The sequence below is a fragment of the Anas acuta genome, chromosome 2 (assembly GCF_963932015.1).
Source record: "Anas acuta chromosome 2, bAnaAcu1.1, whole genome shotgun sequence".
NCBI lineage: Eukaryota > Metazoa > Chordata > Aves > Anseriformes > Anatidae > Anas > Anas acuta.
Genome location: NC_088980.1, coordinates 19,310,032 through 19,329,128, shown reverse-complemented (window position 1 = coordinate 19,329,128; position 19,097 = coordinate 19,310,032). Strand labels below are relative to the sequence as shown.

At 54.0% G+C, this 19,097-nt stretch overlaps 1 protein-coding gene across 4 annotated transcripts; it reads left to right on the top strand.

Annotated features, from left to right (window-relative positions):
* Positions 1–298: 298 nt before the first annotated feature.
* BMI1 (BMI1 proto-oncogene, polycomb ring finger) lies at positions 299–16,515 on the top strand. 4 transcript variants are annotated; one of them, XM_068673759.1, is made up of 14 exons: positions 299–520; positions 1,904–2,015; positions 2,112–2,175; positions 2,296–2,330; positions 2,965–3,042; positions 11,255–11,388; positions 11,761–11,857; positions 12,629–12,684; positions 12,818–12,868; positions 13,133–13,241; positions 13,332–13,377; positions 13,928–14,026; positions 14,400–14,480; positions 14,569–16,515. In XM_068673759.1, exons 1-14 carry the CDS (start codon positions 391–393, stop codon positions 14,896–14,898), a joined length of 1,422 nt encoding a protein of 473 aa, XP_068529860.1. In that variant the 5' UTR covers positions 299–390; the 3' UTR covers positions 14,899–16,515. The 4 variants fall into 4 exon arrangements, with proteins under 4 accessions (XP_068529860.1, XP_068529859.1, XP_068529857.1 ...); XM_068673756.1 differs by lacking the exons at positions 299–520; positions 1,904–2,015; positions 2,112–2,175; positions 2,296–2,330; positions 2,965–3,042 and adding an exon at positions 5,422–6,217; XM_068673757.1 differs by lacking the exons at positions 299–520; positions 1,904–2,015; positions 2,112–2,175; positions 2,296–2,330; positions 2,965–3,042 and adding an exon at positions 10,656–10,794.
* Positions 16,516–19,097: the final 2,582 nt, after the last annotated feature.

Sequence of the window (19,097 nt, the reverse complement as noted above, 5' to 3'; positions counted from 1 at the left end):
TTGGCGGCTCAGCCCGTTCAGAGCTGGGTGCCGCGGGCCGTTTCGCCGGCCCCGGTTAGGATTTTCTCCTCAGAACATCAAGAAAGAGGCGACTGAGGGGGGAAAATCCTGAATATTCACAGGCTTCGGAAGCAGCCGAGGGAAGGCCCGGGGGGCGCCTTCCTCGGGGTGACGAGGCCGGGAAGGGCGCGGGCGGGCGGGCGGAGGCGCCGCCGGGGCGAGGGCTCCGCGGTACCGCGGAGCCCTCGCCCCGGCGGCGCCTCCGCCCGCCCGCCCGCGCCCCCCGCTCCCGGTCCCCGGTCCCGGCCGGCTCCGCCCCGCCGCCCCCGCCGCCGCCGGTGATCAGCTGCCGCGCGTCACGTGGCGCGTGTCGAAGGTCACGGCGGCACAATGGAGCTGTCGGCGGCCGCGCAGGGCGGGTGGCGGCTGCTGGGCGACCCCCGCCGCCTCCCCCGGGCCGCCTACACCGCGCTGCTGCGCGCCGCCTTCCGCGGCCTCCTGCAGCCCCCCGGCGGCCTGGGTGAGCGCGGGGAGGAGGGGAGAGAGATCGGGTTGTAATAGGGGATTTGGGGGGGGGGGGTGTTAAGGGGGCCACCTGCGGGAGGTGGGGGGGATGCGGTGTGCAAAGGGGGTTGGGGAGGGTGGGGGGGGGTCCTGCGTGGGGCTGCGGTGCTCGGTGTTAAGGGTGTGCGTGTACGGGGGGGTGTGTAAATATAGGGGGGGGTGTGCATGTAGGGGTATAGGGGGGTGCGTGCATATAGGGGTGCGTGCATATAGGGGTGTGAATGCATAGAGGGGTGTGCAAGGATATAGGCTTGCATGTGCATATAGGTCTGTGTGTATATGGGGCTGTGCGCATGCTTACAGGGCATGCATGAATATAGGGGTATTGCACGCATATAGGCTTGTCTGTGTGCATACAGGGGTCTGTGTGCATACTTATAGGGGTATGCATGAATATAGGGGTATGTATGAATATAGGGGTATGCTCACATATAGGTGTGTGTGCACATAGAGGTGTGCATGCACATAGGGGTATACATGAATATAGGGGTATGCATGCATATAGGCTCACATGAGCGCATATAACAGTGTGCATATAGGACTGTGTACATCCATATAGGGGTCTGTATGCACATACATGTGCATGGGTATAGGGTTGTGCATAAATATAAGATTATGCATGCATATAGGTTTGTGTGCGGACATATAGGACTGCGTGCATGCACATAGGGGTGTGCATGTATATAGGGGTATGCACGAGCATAGGGTTATGCACATATATAGGTTTGCTTGCGGGCACGTAGAACTGTGTGCATATAGGACCGGGTGCATGCACATATAGGGGCGTGCGTCTATATAGGACCGCCTGCATGCATATAGCCGCGTGTGCATGCAGGCGGGGGTGTGCACGCGTGCAGCGCCGCGGGTGCGTGCACAGAGGTGCGAGCACAGCGGCACCGCCGCCGGACCCTCGCCCGCGGGTGCCGCTGCACGGGGCCGCCCCGCCGGCAGGATGCAAAGCGGCGGAGCCCCGCCGGCACCCCGCACCCTGCTCCCCGCACCCTGCTCCCCGCACCCTGCTCCCCGCCGGGCCGGAGGGGGGCGGCGGTGCCCCGGCTGCGAGCCTGCCTTTAACCCGCAGCCGCCCCGGGGAACCGCGAGCGGGGCGTGCAGAGGAAACCCAGCTTCTCCTCGCTTTATTATTTTTGTTTTCCTATCATTTTTAATGGGGTGGAGAGTTAGGAGCAGCGCCGGGACGCACCGCGGGGTCCGTAGCATCCCCCGTCCCTTCCCCTTCTTCCCTTCCCCTTCGTCCCGACCTCATCCCCAAGCCGGTCCCCGACCCCGGGCGAAGTTTGCGGGCTCGGCGTTGCCCTCCTCAGCGGGGCGTTTGTTGTAGACGATCCAGACCTGCAAGATATCGACCCGGCGGTGTTAAAGCACTGCCACGCCGCAGCTGCGATGTGCATTCTGGAGGCAGCAAAGCAGAGAGCCGACGTGGCTGCCATCAGGTACCAGCAGCGCCCTGCGGCCACCCCATTGCTGCCCTGGCTCACGGCCGAGCCGGGGCTAGCAGAGGGCTGATGAGAAGTTCTGCTTCCCCGCAGCACGTGCCTGGAAGACTGTAAATTGGAGAAAGAGAGAATCGAGCAGTTTTGCACCGAATATCAGGTTTTGAATCCGATTTGAACGTATTGGTCTTCTCCTTCTCCTGCAGCAATTTGTTTGAAGCTTCCAAATATATTTTCCTTTCTCTCCCCCTCTCTTTCTCTTTTTTTTTTTTTCCTTCAGAAAAACAAGGATGCCTTGGAAATCCTGTTGGGAAGGTAGGTGAATCAGTGCCCATTAAAGCTACTTTGAAACTCTCCTGGAAAACATCCATGCATATTTCACCTGATTAAGTAAAAAATATTGATTTTAAAAAATATATTATTTATTTTAATTTTTTTTACATTTTTAACAGCCCTTAGAAAACAGCTGTTGAAACTTTCCTTCCTCCTTTCAGTATTCTACTTTTAAGTAACTTTTTGAACTTTTGAAGGAGCATTAAAAGTATCTTGAGAAACTTGTTGGCTTTATTGATGGGCAGCTTTAGAAAATTCACTTTTCCTTTTAGCTTAGGGAACTTGTTACTGTTGTGTCTTTCAGCATAGGCAGATCTCCCCTCCATATAACTGATGTGTCTTGGCGCTTGGAATATCAGATCAAGGTAATCGCAAAGCATCAACGTGTTTCTTTAGCCTGTTCCAGTGCTGAGACCTGACTTTTTTCAATGCTCTTTGTTTTTAATTTAGACCAACCAACTTCATAAAACTTACCAGCCTTCCTATTTGGTGACCTTAAACGTGGAGGTACGGTACTGCTCTCACCCTCAGAGGAAAAAATGCAATTCCTTGTCATTTTTTAATAAAATTGTCTTTTGTTGGTGTGTGTCTTTTTTTTTTCTTTTCTTTCCCTCAGAGTGATTCAGGATCGCACCCAGATGTTAGTTTTAGTTGCACGATGGAGCAATTGCAGGTACTTTTTTCCCTCCTCATTGTTTTTATGCTTGGCTCCGGTTGTGGATGTAAATGTTTTTAACACCTTGTCAATCATAATTAAGTGATAGAAACTATGCTCAAAAAATAAAAATAATAAAAAATAAAATAAAAATCCTGAACTGGGAGGGTGGGGGGAAACTTCTGACAAAATTACCTGGATGTGGTCTTGCTGTCTTCTCAATTGAAGCTGTACAGTAGCTGATTTTGGTTGCATGTGTTGTTTCCATGTGTGCGTAAATATTTGGTCTGTTTTCATAACCAATGCGTATATTTGGGAGGGGATGCATCATTTTTCTCAAACTGATTTCCAGCGGGTTGGGGAAATGATTAAGGAAAGCGGTTCACTGGCTGAAATATGTCACGAATGAAAATAGAGAACGAGCTGGAGCCTCTTCAGTGGCGTTAATGGCACGTCAGAAACCTAGTGAAACAAACGTTGATCTTTGTTTAGCGATTTAAATGTGTAACTGAACAATGGAGGTATTGTAGTGCTTGAAAGTGAGCAAACTGGGGGAGAGTGGGAAGAGGGGCTGGGGCAGAGAAGGCAAGATATTAAAACTTCAGGTTTATGCTGCCGTTTGGTTCACGTGTGCCTCCAAAGTTGTCTTTGACATGCTAGAGAGTATTTTAAATTGGTTCACTGACTGACTTAAGCCTGGCGTACGTTGACTGGAGAATGGTCCCAGCACAAAATTACACTCAAAATATTTTCAGGATTTTAGAAATGTATATAGTGCTCAAAAGCTCCTAGCGCCTCTTAGCACCAGCCATTGTAACCATACCAATAAAATCTGCACGTTAAAAAGTAGTGATATATTTTAGGAGATCATATATGATAAAAGGCATTTTCCTTCAGTTCCAACTTTTCTTACTTTTTTACAACAGTATATATATATATATATATAAAAAAAAAGGAATTTATTTAATTACTTGCTGGCATTGTTCGTCAACTGCAACAATTCTTTGTGGTATAGGATGCTGGTCTCCCTTCCCTCTGTGTGCAAAAAGAATATTCTGTTCTCCTGCTAGCTGACCTTTTAAAAATGTTTATTCTAAGCTGGTATTCCGTCTCTCAGGATTTAGTGGGAAAACTAAAAGATGCTGCAAAGAGTCTAGAAAGAGCGACTCAGATGTGACTGAAGGAAGGAGCCAGCCTGCTGAGCTCACGTACTGATTCCTAAAAGCGTCTTCTGAAGGACAAATGTCTTTCATCTCCATTTACATCTCGTGCTCTGAAGCTTTTTTAATGATCTCCTGGACGAGAATTAAGGGAAATAACTGTTCTTACGACCGCAGTTGCTATTCCTCGCTTGTTTTTTTGGAAGATCACGCCTGGAGTTAAACGTCCACTCAACTGCCGTCTTCCAAGCATTCCTCCCCTTTCCCTGTGCCTCTATTTCTTTGGTTTCTAATAAAGTTTATTCGCTCCTATTCCTTTTTTTTCGGGGGGGGGGGGGATCGGGCGTCCCCAGCAGCGGGGCTGTGCACGGCCCCGGCCCCACGGGGCGCTGGGGACTCGCTGCGTGCTTTAACCGGGGCCGATCTCGCATCCCGGCCGGGATTAAAGGTCGGGCTGCGGCTCGGGAGGCGGAGGGGGCCCTGGTTCAATTTTTTGGGGGCCGGCTCGCCCCGCAGCCCGCCCGCCGCAGCGGAGGAGCCCCGGCGGCGGCTCCCGCTCGACGGCGCCGGCTCGAACGGCTCGGGGAGGGGCGGGGGGGGGGAGAGGGGGGGGGCTCGTCCTTTCGTCCCCTGCTCTCCGCCGCCCCGAGGTGGCCGGGCCCGAGCACCTGCCGGCGGGGGAAGCACGTCGGGGGGCCCCGGCCGCCCCCACGGGGCGCTCCCCGCCCGACGGCACCGGGCCGGCCCCGCTCCTCCGCGTGTCCCCGACGTGTCCCCAGCTCCGGGCTGCGGGAGGCGGCGGCTCCGACCCCCCCCCCGCCGCTCCCCGGCCCCTCCGAGGGGGCTGCGGGCCCCGACGGGGCGGGCGGCGGCCACGCGTCCCCACGCGGGGCGGGACGGGGCGGGAGCAACAAGTGCGTGGGGGGGCGGGGGGGGGGGCTCCGGGCGTGGATGTGGGGGGGGGGCGTGGGGTCACGCGTGAGCGTGGGGGAGCGGAGGGGATGAAAGGGAGAGGAGCCGGGGGGGGGGGGGGGGGGAGAAAAAAGGAGGAATCGGGGGCGTTGCGTGGGGAGCCGGGGGGGGGCCCGGGGGGGCGGGGGGTGCGGGTCCGGGGCGGGGTTCGGTCCGTGCCGTGCCGTGCCGAGCCGTGCCGTGGCGGGGCGGGGAGGCGGCGGCGAAAAGGAGGCGGCGGCGGCGCGCGTGTAGGGCCGGGGGGGAGGGGAGGGGGCGGCGGGAGGGAGGGGGGGAGGAGGAGGAGGAGGAGGGGGAGGGCGAGGAGGAGGAGGAGGGAGAAGAGGAGGAGGAGGAGGAGGAGGAGGAGGTTGCGGGATTGGGTCACGGGGAGGCTGCCGGGCTCCGGCGGCACGGCCGCTAATTCCCAGGCCACCCTTAAGGAATGAGGAGCCCCACGTGACGCTGGCGGGGCGGGCGAACTCCGAGCCATTTTGGGGCCGGTGTCAGTTTGCAGTGTGTGCCTTCAGCCTTGCATTTTTCCCTCCTCCACCCTCCCGCCCTCCCCCGTTCTCTCCCCCCCCCCCCTCCCTTCTCCTCCTCCTCCTCCTCCTCCTCCTCCTCCTCCTCCTCCCTCCCCTCGCCACCAACTATGAAATAATAATAATAAAAAAAAAAAAAAAAAAGGAGGACAAAAAAAAAAAAAAAAAGAGAGGGAGAGGAGAGAGAGAGAGAGAGCGAAAGCGAGAGGCAGAGCGGGGGGAAGAGGGAGAGACAATGGGCTGGTGGAGAGAGGACCCATCCGGATTAGCGAGACTTTGCGCTCCCGGCGCCTGAGCCAGCCGAAAAGGCAGGCTCGGAGGGAGCGAGAGGGAGCCCGAAGGGTCGGTGGAAGCTTGGAGGAAAAAACCCGGGCGTTTTGTAACTAACATGAGCGGAGCGCAGCGGCGGCGGCAGCAGCAATAAGCTTATTGCAATTGACAGCGTCTGCAGTTCATTTCAAGATGGCCGCTTGGCTCACATTCATTTTCTGCTGAACGACTTTTAACTTTCATTGTCTTTTTTGGCCGCTCCGATCGTCCCCCGCCGGCTCCTTCCTCCGGGTATGTATGCAGCGAGGTGTCTCCTCACCGACGGCGGGGGGCGGCGGGGGCTCGGCGGCGGTTTTCGGCCGGTTTGGGGGCTGCAAAGGGGAGCCTAGGTGTCCCCCCGGCTCTCCGGCTGGGAAAAGCGCTGACAGGCTGCTCCAGCCACACACGCACACATCTAGACACGCAGCAGCAGCAGCAGCCCGTGCACTCGCTTTCGCTGCGCACCCACATTGGCAAATTTTAGTTCCTTTCTTCCCCCAGGTGCCCCCGAAAACGTTTCTGGGCACATGGCCCCCGAGGAGAATATTTATATTTGCAGACCCTGCTGCCAGCCCGGCCTGAGCGCCCTTTGTTTAAAGGCAGATTTTGATTAAACAGGGACGGTCGTGAAATCTGGAGCTGCCTGGGTCAAGTGATTTCAGTCCTCCCCGAAAGAAAGGCGTCCGGGGGAGCCCAAAATGTCAGATAACGCCCCCATTTTATAGAGACGGAGCCGCCGGGGGGTAGCGATCCTCCTGGAGGGGTTGGTAGGCTCCGGGGCGCCCAGCAGAAAATGTTATTAACTTAACTTGGACAAGTACTTGGGGGAAATTGGATGGCTCGTAAGATGGCGGTTCCCAGTTGTTCCCAGTGTCTCCTCTTACATTTGTGCTTCAAATGCGAAAGTTTGGGGGGGTGTCCCCGCTGGGAGAGGCGGGGAGGGGGCGACCAGGACCGGGGAACAACTTTTATTTGTATTTTTTTTTGAATTTTGAATTTGCCAAAGGGAGCAGTTTGGCTGCGAGCTGTGGGGACTGGGGTGTGCGCTTTGCTAGAGCCTTTGGAGCAAAGGTGATGTGCCCGTGGGACGGAGAGGGGTTTTCGGATTTCTTTCCTGCCTTGGGGATTTTTATTTTTTTTCCTTTTTCCTCCTGAGCCCGGGAAGGGTACGTGAACGTGGAATCCTTTGTCAGGTCTGAAAGGTGTCACGAGTGGGATCCTCGTGCAGGCTGTGGGCAGCGCTGGAAAGTTGCTTGCGGATGTGTTTGCGATTGTCTGGCCTTGGCAGTGTATAACGCGGGGTGTTTCCGCCTGTTTGCTGTAAATATTTGCGAGTAAACAGGTAAAAATAAGCCAAAAACACGCGTTTCTGGAAAAGGGAGAGAGTCACTTTTCAGCAGCTAGAAACTTTGATTCGCTCCTCCACTCTCCAAAAAGTTCAGGAAAACCTGGGCGCGTGTGCCTGTTTGCAAGCTGGGCATTAAATGGATTTTTTGGAATTTATTTATTTAATTTTTTTTGCGTGGTCTGTAGTGCTCAGGGCAGCCTGTTTGATGGGACCGTCCCAAAGACCGAGCAGGTTCTGGAAGTGCAGTCCGGGCAAACTACCGAGACTGCCCATTTGCAGCACGTCCTGGAAACCGAGACGCACTTTTGGTGCAGTTTGCCAGAGATACGAAGCGATGACCTACCTGATCCCTTAATGAATGCCAAATTAACATTTTCGTGCATTTTTTAAGGGGACCGACTGTGGAGTTCACGTAGTTGCAGGGAGGTTATTGAAGGGGCTGAGGTCCTTGTGCACTCTGTTGCCAATATTCAGGTCTTTTCCTGGCCGCAGCGTGCTGGGCGAGGATATTTGAGCTACCTATGCCTCCTTTGAAAGGAGCACCGTCCCTCCTTAAAAAACACATGGGGGCATTCTTACGTGAGAGAGCAGTAACAGACTTCTCAGTAGAAGTGGCTCTGGCTGATAGTAGGTGAGGATGTGGCATGACAGCTTCTTCCCTGATGAGGAGAGACTTTCCCGAGTGGAGATAGGTACCAAGTGCACAGACCTGTCCCAGTGATGTTTCTATTTATTTTTTATTTTTATTTTTTTGCGGGTGTATTTTCTGTCAGAGACCTGTCAGGCGAGCTTTGATAGTTTATTGCGTTTATGGATTTTTAATAATGTAGCTGATCCTCAGCAGGAGAATGCACTTCTGTTTTTCCTCATTTTGACACAGCCCGTTTAAGGCCTCTAAATAACCAGTCGGCTGGCAGTGTTTACTTCCAGCAAGCATTATCTTCCGATATTTTACGTCTGGTTGTCCCATGTGTCAATGTGTAAATAAGTATTGTCCTGGCTAAGAGGCTGTTTGTATTGACTGTGTGAAGTGTCGGTACTCGTCGTCTTATCACCACGAGCAGGGGGAAAAAAAAAAAAAAAATACTGAAAGGGTCTCCCTCCTCCCCAAATCTTGAGCTCGGGCTGCTGGAGAGAAACGCGGCGGGTTGCTGTGGCCCCCACGCAGGGATTTACACGCGTGTCCGTGTGCCTGCTGGGGCGGCTGGCGGCGAGGGGATCCCTGCCCGCTGCTGCTGGCCGGGGAAAGTCTCTGATGGCAAAGATAACTCCAACTCCCGGCGATAAAGAACCCGCGTTTAGGGGGTCGCTTGGACAAAAACGGGTTTCACGGTTGGATTTAATCCTCCTCCGCTTGGGCAGGGGCTAGGCTCGCGTGAAATAAACGCGTCGGTGTCCTGCAAGGTTTGTCCCAGAAAGGCAGGGCTGGCGGGGAAGGATTTCTAGCAGCCGGCTCGCCTGACCCCGCTCACCGACGGGTTTTGGACTTCGGGGATTTGTCAGCTCCGAGGTGTTGGCTCGGACGAACAGCCCGGGGCAGGCGGGGACCCGGGGGCACCCCGCAGCCGCTGCCTCGGCTCCCTCGGGGGGCCGGGGGCCGGAGCCCCGGCTCTGCCCGTGCTGGAGGGGGGCGAGCCGCCGGCCGGGGGTGCAGGGGGGGCCAGGGACCGTGGCAGCGGCAGCACAGCCCCAAAAAGCGGGGGGCTCGCTCTCCTGCCCGGTGCCAGCAGCAGCTTTGGGGACCTGCCGTCGCTCGGGGCTTTTCGCACTCGGTTTTTCTCTTCGCCCGCTCGCTCCGCTTTGGGTTTGGGGGAGCCTGCTCTGCGGCTCGTCCCGAGCTTCTCCTGGAGCAGCAGCAGCAGAAGTTTCCTTGCTAAGGTCGCTCGTTGGCGCTGTGTGTGCACTCCTCGGGAAATACCCTACCCCTGTCCTGGGCGGGCTGGCCGAAATTCAAAGCGTTTGCAGAGCTGGGGCTGTGGGGCTGCCTGCGCTGCCCAGCATCGAAGTTTGCGAGCAGCTGGGGAGAGCCTCGCGGCTGGAGGCTGCCCCAGCTCGCAAGAGGCGGCTGGGGGCTGCGGCTCGGCGACAGGGGGGACAGGCAGCCGAGCCGCTGTGCTGGGAGAGCCGGCACGGGAAAACGAGCAGCATGCAGCTCGCTAACACGGGTACCTCGCATTTTTCAGGATCTGGCTGACAGAAAATAATTCGCTCTGCAACTGACGTGGCTGATAGGGTATTTTCCCGCTGTGTACTTTCCCCTCTAGCTCTTATTCCCTCTCATTTTTGAATAGTACGTGTGCATGTAACGCTGGTGCCACTGCATCCGATGGGGGTTTATGGCGCTCAGACTGTGAAAATGACATTTGTTTTTCACTCTTGTCGCTGCATTGTGTTGACAAGGTGTTGATTTAGCTTTAGGAATGATTTGGTCACATGGTCCTTTGCATGTTGTCACTAATGTACCGTTTAAAGTCGGTTTGAGCTTTTTTTTTTTTTTTTTTCTCCCTTCCCTTGGTGTGCTTTATGACTGAAAAGGAGGCGGTTTTATTTTATTTATTTATTTTATTTAATTTTTATTTTTTTAATTTTTATTTTATTTTAATTTTAAGGATCCGGAGCCGTGCGTTGCCTCCCACCCGAGCACCTTGCCCCGGGTGCTGCAAATCACTTTCCACCTCTTGCAAAACTTTGCACCGCTCTCGCTTCGTCCGCGGGAGGCTTTTCAAATGAGCCTCAAAAGAAGGGGGGGGAGGAAAGGAAGGAAAGAAAGAGAGAGCGAGAGCTGGGGCGGAGGGGGAGGAAGGGGAGACCGAAGGGAAGGGGACCGGGGGGCGGCGGGACCCCGGCGGCGCGGCGCGGAGCGGGCTCAGCACCCCGCGGGCGGTGCGGGGGGCCCGGGAGCGCGGCGGGGCGGCGCGGGGGGAGGAGGGAGCGGCGGGGGGGAGCGGAGCGATCCGAGCCCAGCTCCTCGCCCCGAGTCGACGTGGAGAGAGGCCCCTGCGAGGAGCCGAAATGGCCGAGGCTCGGGAGGAGCCTCCCGCTCTCGCCTCCGCCGGGCTCAGACCCCGCAACCCGGCACCCCCCGGCACGCCCCCCCCCCCCCCCGCGTCCCCAAATCCTCACCTCCCCCTGCATGCCCTCCTCACCCCCCCACACCACCATCCCCTCGCCACCGGGCTCCCAAACCCTCGGGGCTCCCCCGCCCCCCCGGGCAGCCCCCCGGGGCCCCGTGTCCCACCCCCCCCGGGCCCGGCCCGGCCCGGCCCGGCCCCCCTTCCCTCCCCACCCCCCCCCCCCTTCGAGCCGCCCCCCCGCCCGGCTCTCGTGTGTTCCCAGCGGTGGCAGGATGCCAAGTGTAAGTGTAAGTTGCTATAGCAACCCCCTCGGAGAGCGGAGCAGATCCGGATCGGCACCGAGCGGCAGCGGCAGCCGCCCGGACCCCCCTGTCGGGCCGGCCCCGCCGCCCGGACCCCGCTCCGAGGTGCGTGTCCCCCCCGTCTGTGTGCCCCCCCCCTACCCCCCCCTCACCAATCTCGGTCCCTCCTTCCCCCCACCCCCCCCCTCCCGCCGCCCCTCCCCGCTCTCCGGAAATGCCAGGGCAGCCGCACCGGGAGGCGCCGGTTCCCCTTTGTGCTGCTCGCCGGCAGCCCGGTGCCCGGCCGGCCCCCCCCGGGCTCCCCGCCGCGCCGAGAGCCGCCGCCCGGCCCCGCCGAGAGCCCGGTGCCCGGCGGGGAGCGAGCGGCGCGGGGGCCGCCGCGGCCGCGCCTCCGCGGGGCTGCGCCCAGCCCGGCCCCGAGCCGCACGGAGCCGCCCCGGGACCCGGGCTCGCCGCCGCCTCCTCCGCCGCCGCCACCGGGGGATGCCGGGCTCGGGGCCCCGGCGCCGGGACGCGGCGCTCGGCCCCGCTCACCCGGCCCGCCGGCCGCTCGCGTGTCTTGCAGAGCCGCCCGCTCCGCCGGCAAAATGCACCGGACCACCAGGATCAAAATCACGGAGCTGAACCCCCATCTGATGTGCGTGCTGTGCGGCGGGTACTTCATCGACGCGACGACCATCATCGAGTGCCTCCACTCGTGTGAGTAGCACCGGGCGCCCGGCGAGCCCCTGCCCCGGGACGGCCCCGGGACGGCTCGGGGACGGGGACAGCCCCGGGACAGCCCCGGGACAGCCCCGGGACAGCCGCCCCCCGGCCGGCCCCGCCGCGAGCGGCTTCCTCCCGCCGCCGGCCCTGCTGCTCTCTTTGTTAAAGTCCGAGTATATGGACTCCGAGCGTCCCCTTTTCATGTTAATCGCGGCTTATTTGGGTATTTGTCGAGCTTAAGCAGCGCGCTCCTGCCGATGGACGATCTGCGGGGCTTGCATAGCTGAGAAGATCGCACCTCGCTCTATGCATGCTCCGCCGGCACCTCCACCTCTGGCTAAAAGGCTCCCCGTGTTTGCCTTGCAGTCTGCAAGACGTGTATCGTGCGTTACTTGGAGACGAGCAAGTACTGCCCCATTTGCGATGTCCAAGTTCACAAAACCCGGCCGCTTTTGAACATAAGGTAGGAGCGGGGGGCGAGGTGTGCCGCGCTCCTCTGGTTTTCCCCCGGCTGGGGAGGCCAGCGGCGATTGTGCTGATGTTATCTCTCGGTGTGCCATTTCAATCTGAAAGGAGCTGTCAATTTCCGAGCTAACTTGCGCGTAGGCTCTCTCTTTGGAGTTTTGTCATTGATGGAAATTGAAGATTTCGCTGGATGCGAGGCAGAAAGTTGCTGTTGGGTCTTTTTTTTTTTTTTTTTTTTTGCATAGGCGAACCGCTGCCACAATGCCTTCTCCCTCTCCCCCCATTCTCATGGATACCGATCCGACAGTTTTTATCCCCACTTTCCATTTCTCACGGACGTGCTTCAGTCTGGCCATCCAGCAAAGCCATGTAAAAAATAAAATAAAATGCTGCTCCAGCTTTTCAGGCTGAAAGTCGAAAGCCTCGAGAGCAGGCTTCTCGGTTCAGGAATATTTTCTTCTCGCTGTTGCTTTTTTTTTCCCGTTCTCCCCCTTCATTTGGAGGACTGGTAGTTTTCAGGGCCTTCCTCCAGCCTGAGAGAATTATTTTTCAATTGTTGTGCCGCAGATCACTCGGGTGTTGGTTTATAGCAGCCTTTAGAAGAGTGTTAGCTTGATTATAAGGTCTTGTAAGTTAACTTTTTATGACTAGCCTCCCGCTTTGCAGGAGATGCCTCATTGTTGTGAAAGATTATAAATGAGGAGCTGCCACTCGGATTAAAATATTGCTTCATCTGCTTAATTTTATGGTGGTTGTTTTTTTTTTTCAGGTCAGATAAAACTCTCCAAGATATTGTATACAAGCTAGTGCCAGGCCTTTTCAAAAGTAAGTAGTTAAACGAGTGTGTTTTTTTTTTTCTCAAGAGTAGAAAACCCCAAACCAGAACTGCTGCCCTGTCTCACTGCCAGCAGTTACAGGGCACGTACTAAAAGACAAAAATGTGTGCTTTTCCACCTAGATGAAATGAAAAGAAGAAGGGATTTTTATGCTGCTCATCCGTCGGCTGATGGTAAACGCTTCTCGTTCACAACTTAAATCGCTGTAGCATTGACCTAGATGCCTCCCTGTTTCCTTTTTACCTTACAAATTAAGTGGTGCCTCGATAGAATTTTAAGATGTAAATTCAGAGTAATGGGCGTTCATTGTTTTAGCACTTTGGTAGATTTAATTCATAATCTTGCTGTGGAGTTTTTTTTTTTTCTTGTTGCTGAGAATTGCCATTCTTCCTGATTTGAATTTCAAAATGTAAATTATTGTGGAAATTTCTGCGCAGCTGCCAATGGCTCTAATGAAGACAGGGGAGAAGTGGCTGACGAAGACAAAAGAATTATAACAGACGACGAGATAATAAGCTTATCCATTGAATTCTTTGACCAGAATAGGCAAGTTCCTGAATGGCAATATTTTATGTTTACCTGACTGATAGCAGCTATATTTACTATTTGTTGTAATTGTTTCATTTCTTCTCCCAGACTGGAACGAAAAGGAAACAAGGAGAAAGAAAAATCAAAGGAAGAGGTAAATAACTTTCCTTTGCTCCAGAGGAAACGTGACACGCACACCAGTATCTTTTGAGCGGGTTTGTAGCTGAGAAAAATAGATAGAGATTTGTGTCCGGACTGAGAGGAGCACACCTCCTGCTGCGGTAGTAGGGAGAGAAGAGGTAGAACAGCTCCATACAACCATGTATGCAACCAGCTCTTAAAAATAAAAAATACCTGGAGCGTTGCATTTAAAGTTGAACCTATTTTTTTTTGTCATTCTGCAATAAATTATTTATTGGTTATTTAAAAAAAATCAGTGTGTAACGCATACGCATGCTTAACAGGGATTCAGGATGAGATGCAAATCTTCATGTATAAAATTAGTTGCATTTTTAATTACTTTCCCTGGAACCGCAAGGTACCACTTATTTCTATTGTTCCTTAGAACAGTAGAAGCCGTTACCGTAAGGTTCAGAATTCAATAACACGCATTTTTTTAAATATCGCATAAGATGTTAGAATGCAGCTTTGGGGGATGTAATTGCTTGTTCTCAGTTGACTGATTTCCTTTATTATGTCATTAGGTGAATGACAAAAGATACTTACGCTGCCCAGCAGCAATGACAGTGATGCATCTAAGAAAGTTCCTGCGGAGTAAAATGGATATTCCTAACACTTTCCAGGTACCCAGTGGGTTTTCTTTTTGTTTAATCAGTCTTGCTGTTGGAACCCCGCTAACGCTGGTTAACGCTCCTCTTGGTTTAGATTTCTGGTCACTTCCAGCAAATGCTAACAACGGGGCGTTTGCAACACGTTGGTGGGATTAAGAGCATTATTTTACAGTATCTCAGGGCAGAGTTTGGTGACACCCTGAATTTTTATGTAAATATCGAGGTATCGAGAGATTGCTCCATAGCTCATTGCAAACGCATTTAATGTATGCAAAAATCCCCAGCTCCATTTCTGGCGAGGCGTTTTTTAAAAGGGTTTGGGGGCTACGGTCACCTCGGGGGCAGCGTAGCGGCTCGCTAACGCAAGGTTAAATGTCTCGAGCAGATCGATGTGATGTACGAAGAGGAGCCTTTGAAGGACTACTACACCCTAATGGACATCGCCTACATCTACACCTGGAGACGGGTAATTAGCAGCCCAACCTTGGCTGGCGGGTGCCCAGTGGTGGCCGGGCAGGGCAGGGCGCTGACGGGGGCTTCTCTTTGCCTTGCAGAACGGCCCTCTGCCCCTCAAGTACAGAGTGCGACCCACTTGCAAGAGAATGAAGATCGGTCACCAGAGGGAAGGCTTGAATAACAGCGGGGAGCTAGAAAGTGACTCTGGGAGCGATAAGGCGAGCAGCCCAGCAGGAGGCATCCCCTCCACCTCCTCCTGTTTGCCCAGCCCCAGCACGCCGGTCCAGTCTCCCCATCCCCAGTTCCCGCACATCTCCAGCACCATGAACGGCACCAGCAGCAGCCCCAGCAGTAACCACCAGTCCTCCTTCACCAACAGAGCGCGGAAAACCTCGATAAACGGCTCCTCGGCCACTTCGTCCGGTTGACGGGCCCACGAGACTACCGCCCCCGCCCCTCCTTTCTATAGATCTCTCCATGCCATTACAGCTTTATAGATGCTAATCCATGTGACTATCGTCCAAACTGCTTTCTTTTGTAGTGACACTGAACTTGGCTATAAAAGGCGGACTAGGTGACATTCGCTGTGGACGTTAATTGCGACGCAAGATTGAAATGTAAATTGTTTTCGAAGGACTGGGAAGCAAACAGGAGCGACACCTTCATGTGTTCTGAATGATGTGGAGTTGTTTCCGTCCCCGTCATCTGGACCCGGGAGTCTCCCGAAGTTGATATAAAACCCCTGGGAAGTAGTTTGTTAATCCAGACTAACTCCTCCATCGCGTTCTCTTCAATTGTTATTGTTATTATGCTGTTTTGTGAACCTGTAGAAAGCAAGTGCTTTTTCATCTTGAAATCCAACGAAACGGAAAGAATATGCATAGAATAATGCATATATGTAGCCATGTCACTGTGAATAACAATTTTTGCGTATTAGCCATTTTGATTCTTATGTTGCATCTTTAATTCTCTGTTGCTGCGCAGAACCGATCAAAAGAAAAGTAAACTTCAGTTTTACAATCTGTATGCCTAAAAGCGGGTATTACCGTTTTATTTACTGACTTGTTTAAATGATTCGCTTTTGTAAGAATCAGATGGCATTATGCTTATTGTACAATGCCATATTGGTATATGACATAACAGGAAACAGTATTGTATGATATATTTATAAATACTATAAAGAAAATATTGTGTTTCATGCACTCATGATATGGTTGTTAAATTTCGAAACTGGTTCGACCCTTGCAGATGCCGCCTGTTTGAGCTTTGCTCATACTGCGAGAAACACTTTGCGTGTGAAAGCTACAGTATTGGGGAAGCACATTCGAGTCTCTGATAACCTGGGGGCAATTGGCAATCTTAAAAGCATTTTACTGCCTTTGTCTTTTTTTTTTTTTTTTTTCAAGTGGTATATTTTAACTTTACCAAATGTTGTTGAAGTGATGCAGTGAAGAAAAAAAAAAAAGTTAAGGGAGATGAAAGTAATTGACCTGTTTGATTACCTTTTTATTATTTGGAGTGGTGGGATTGTGTTTTTAAAAGCACATGGAATCATTATAGAAGCCATAAACTATTTGGTATAAATTTTAAGGAACCAGCAAATTGCTGGGTGAAGGCATTTTGTCTAAATTTGTTTTAATATATATGTATATGGTACAGTACTAACTTCATTAAAATTTAACAGGTACTTTAATATTTCCAATAAATTGTGGAGAATGCCTCCTCTTTAATGGCCTGCAAATAGGTGCATTTTATTAGAGGCTTCTAAGGGTATTATTTTTTTTCAGCAGAAGGAACTTTTCCGACATAAAATATGAACAGCCCAGAACACTTTTCAGTTTGTGCTTTGCTTTGGTCGAACTTCGTGTGTGTTCATCACCCATCAGTTATACATTTGTGAGGGTGTTTATTCTATATGGATATTGTTTCATGTTTGTACGGGAAAATTGTAGTTAAACATTTCATTGTCTCCAGTCTGCAAAAGAAGCACAATTCTATTGCTTTGTCTTGCTTATAGTCATTAAATCATTACTTTTGCATATAAATTGCTGTTATTTGTCCTGCTTGTTTTTATAGACCAGGTGATTGCAAATCCTCCACAAGGTTATTGCTTATTGATGTATAATGTCTTGTTAAACAAGAGTTGATATTTTTTCCTGTAGTAAACATGTACAGTTCAATTTCAACAGTAAAAACTTCAGTTTTATATACACGAATAACTTTCATTTATAGTTGATCAAAGAAATAAACAAATAAAAGGGATAATTCATTGAAAAATAGCAAACGAGCTGTGTTGATAATGTGATGTTACAGGGGAAACGTTCTCAGTGCCACTCTTTCTGGGGGCATAAAAAGATTTTTAATGGACAGAACAGCACCGTACGAAAATAACAGCAACAAAATTGCCTAGAAATCGCCTCGATTTGTTTTGGGTGCCGACCTAGGAAACGTTTGCTGTTCTTTATTTGACCTCGGATTACTCCGAGTGAAGGGGGTGTCCTCGCTTTCCAGCCAGCCCCACGTTTCGCGTCCTTTGTGCCCGAGTTTAGCCCCTGGCGAAGCTCAGAGGGCATTTTTCCCATCATTTCTGTGCTGGCAAACCCCGTGCTCTGCCCGTAGTGCTCTGCCTTCCTCCTCAAAGCACCCTGCGACCAAAGACGTTTCAATGCAAAGCTTCCTCTCCGTGCGCCCGGGTGTGTGTCTTGGCGTGAATCCTCAACCCCAGGAGTTAATTTCTCGGTGCTCTTTGACTTAATTCGCACCGAGCCCGACACCGAGCCCAAGCCGAAGGGCTGTGCGCTCGCACACTGCTCTGAAGGGCTGAAAACCATCCCTTGGAGCCTTTAAACGCAACTTCTTCTGCTCTTTGCGAGGTGTCCGCGCAGCACAAGGCGCTGAAGCAGGAGGTGGCTGATCCCCTCCGAGGTTTATTAAGCTCTTGCAGCTCTTTCGTCTTCTCCCGGTCCGCCTGGAAAAACAACAAACGTCTCCGCTATCTCCCTGCCGGGCTGCAGAAGCCGCCGAGGATGCTCGTGGCACCCTGTGAAAGTAATTTTGGGTGTGCTGCCGGCCCTGGGCAGCTGGCACTGCGGTGCCGGGCAGGTCCGGGAGGCGATGCCCGGCGGGCTGAGGATGCTGTGCTGGCGGAGCTGCGGCACCAGCCTCCCCGCTTCCACCGCCTTTCCCATCGCAGCTATACAGAGAACGGGATTTTTAAGAAATGCCTGTCAGTCCCCGCTGTTTGCAAAGAAATCCCGGCTATCCACTTGCAAGAGGGATCTTTTCGCCACCCGACATTGCGTTTGCTGGGATTTGGGATGGAAGCCGAAGTGTGCTGCGTTTTTAGGAGCCTGTTCCACAGTCCGGCTGGACAAACGCAGGGGCAGGCGCGGTGCGTGCCCGCTGCAAAGCGAGGTTTTTCCGTGGTCGCCCATCCAAAATTTCCTGCCGGCTCCGGCTGCCTGCAGCCCCGGCCGGATCGGGGGCAGCGCTCCCGGCGGTGCTGCCCCGGGAAGGAGAGGGAGAAGGAGCGCAAGGAGCTCCCAGGCTTTAGCAGAAGACGGGCAGGAACGGGAGGGAGGCACACAAAATTCTGCAAGAGAGAAAGAGGAGGAGCATGAGGAGCTCGCTCCGCCGAGCCGTTAGTCCCGGAGCACCAAGTTGTGGCTCGGAGAGACCTGTACGGAGCAGGCCGGTACCGGGCCGATGTGCCCGAAAATGCGGGCGGGGAGGGGGCTGCTCCTGCCCTGCTGCCGGGGGGCCCGGCCGGCCCCGGGGGAGCTGCGGGCAACCTCGGCTTGAGAAGTCCTCCCCCGTTTCTTTCTTTTTTTTTTGTTCTTTCTTTCTTTTTTATTTTTTTTTTCTTCTTTGCTAATGAATGGGGGCTCGGAAGCCCGAGGGAAGGGACAAAGAAAGCGGCAGGCGTCCTTCCAGGCGGAAAACCGTTTTCCTCCCCTTTCCCCCGCAGCCGTCGAGGCCGTGCCGCTGGCCGCCCTCCTCCGCCCAGGACATCGCCCGCTCCGCATGGGACGGCCAAAGCGCTGCCGAAACGCGTCCTGCCGGGGATGGGGGGCTGACACCGGGGCGAGGACCCCGTCCTTCCCCCCGACCCTCCCCGAGCATCCTTTTCTCCTTCACCTCGCCCCCGGCTCTCCCGTCCCGTCTCCCCGGCGGCGGGGAGCCCTGCTATTCCCCTCTCCGCATCTCTGGCGGACGGCTCGGCTCCCGGCGCTCGGCAGCTCCTGCAGTTCCGATCTTTGCCACCACAGCGGTTCGCGAGGACCGGGGCTCTCCCCGCCTCGGCCCCGCTTCCCGGCCCGGCCCCGCTCGGGAGGCCGCAGGCAGGTACCGCGCCGGGGCGCGGGTGGCCGCGGTGCCGGCGAGCACCTTGCGCCCTCCCGGCTTTCATACGGCGAAATTGGGAGCCCGTGTTTACCCAGCGAAGTGTTTCCTGTTTCCGCTGTTAATTTTTAACGTTCTCGCTTCTCCTCTGGGTCCTCGAAACGGATTTCCTTTATTTTACTCTAAACAGTTTCTTTTTTATTTTATTTTTTTTCATCTTTTCTGCCTACCTCCTAGGATGGGAAAGCCTTCGGGCTGCCCGGCCCCGAGCTGCTGCCCTGCTCCG

Excerpts from the sequence above, each read along its gene's own strand:
- BMI1 (XM_068673759.1), top strand. The coding sequence starts at position 391 with ATGGAGCTGTCGGCGGCCGCGCAGGGCGGGTGGCGGCTGCTGGGCGAC. Across the intron at positions 3,043-11,254 it reads TACTTTTTTCCCTCCTCATT|AGCCGCCCGCTCCGCCGGCA; the intron begins GTTTTTATGCTT and ends CGTGTCTTGCAG. Across the intron at positions 11,858-12,628 it reads CGGCCGCTTTTGAACATAAG|GTCAGATAAAACTCTCCAAG; the intron begins GTAGGAGCGGGG and ends TTTTTTTTTCAG.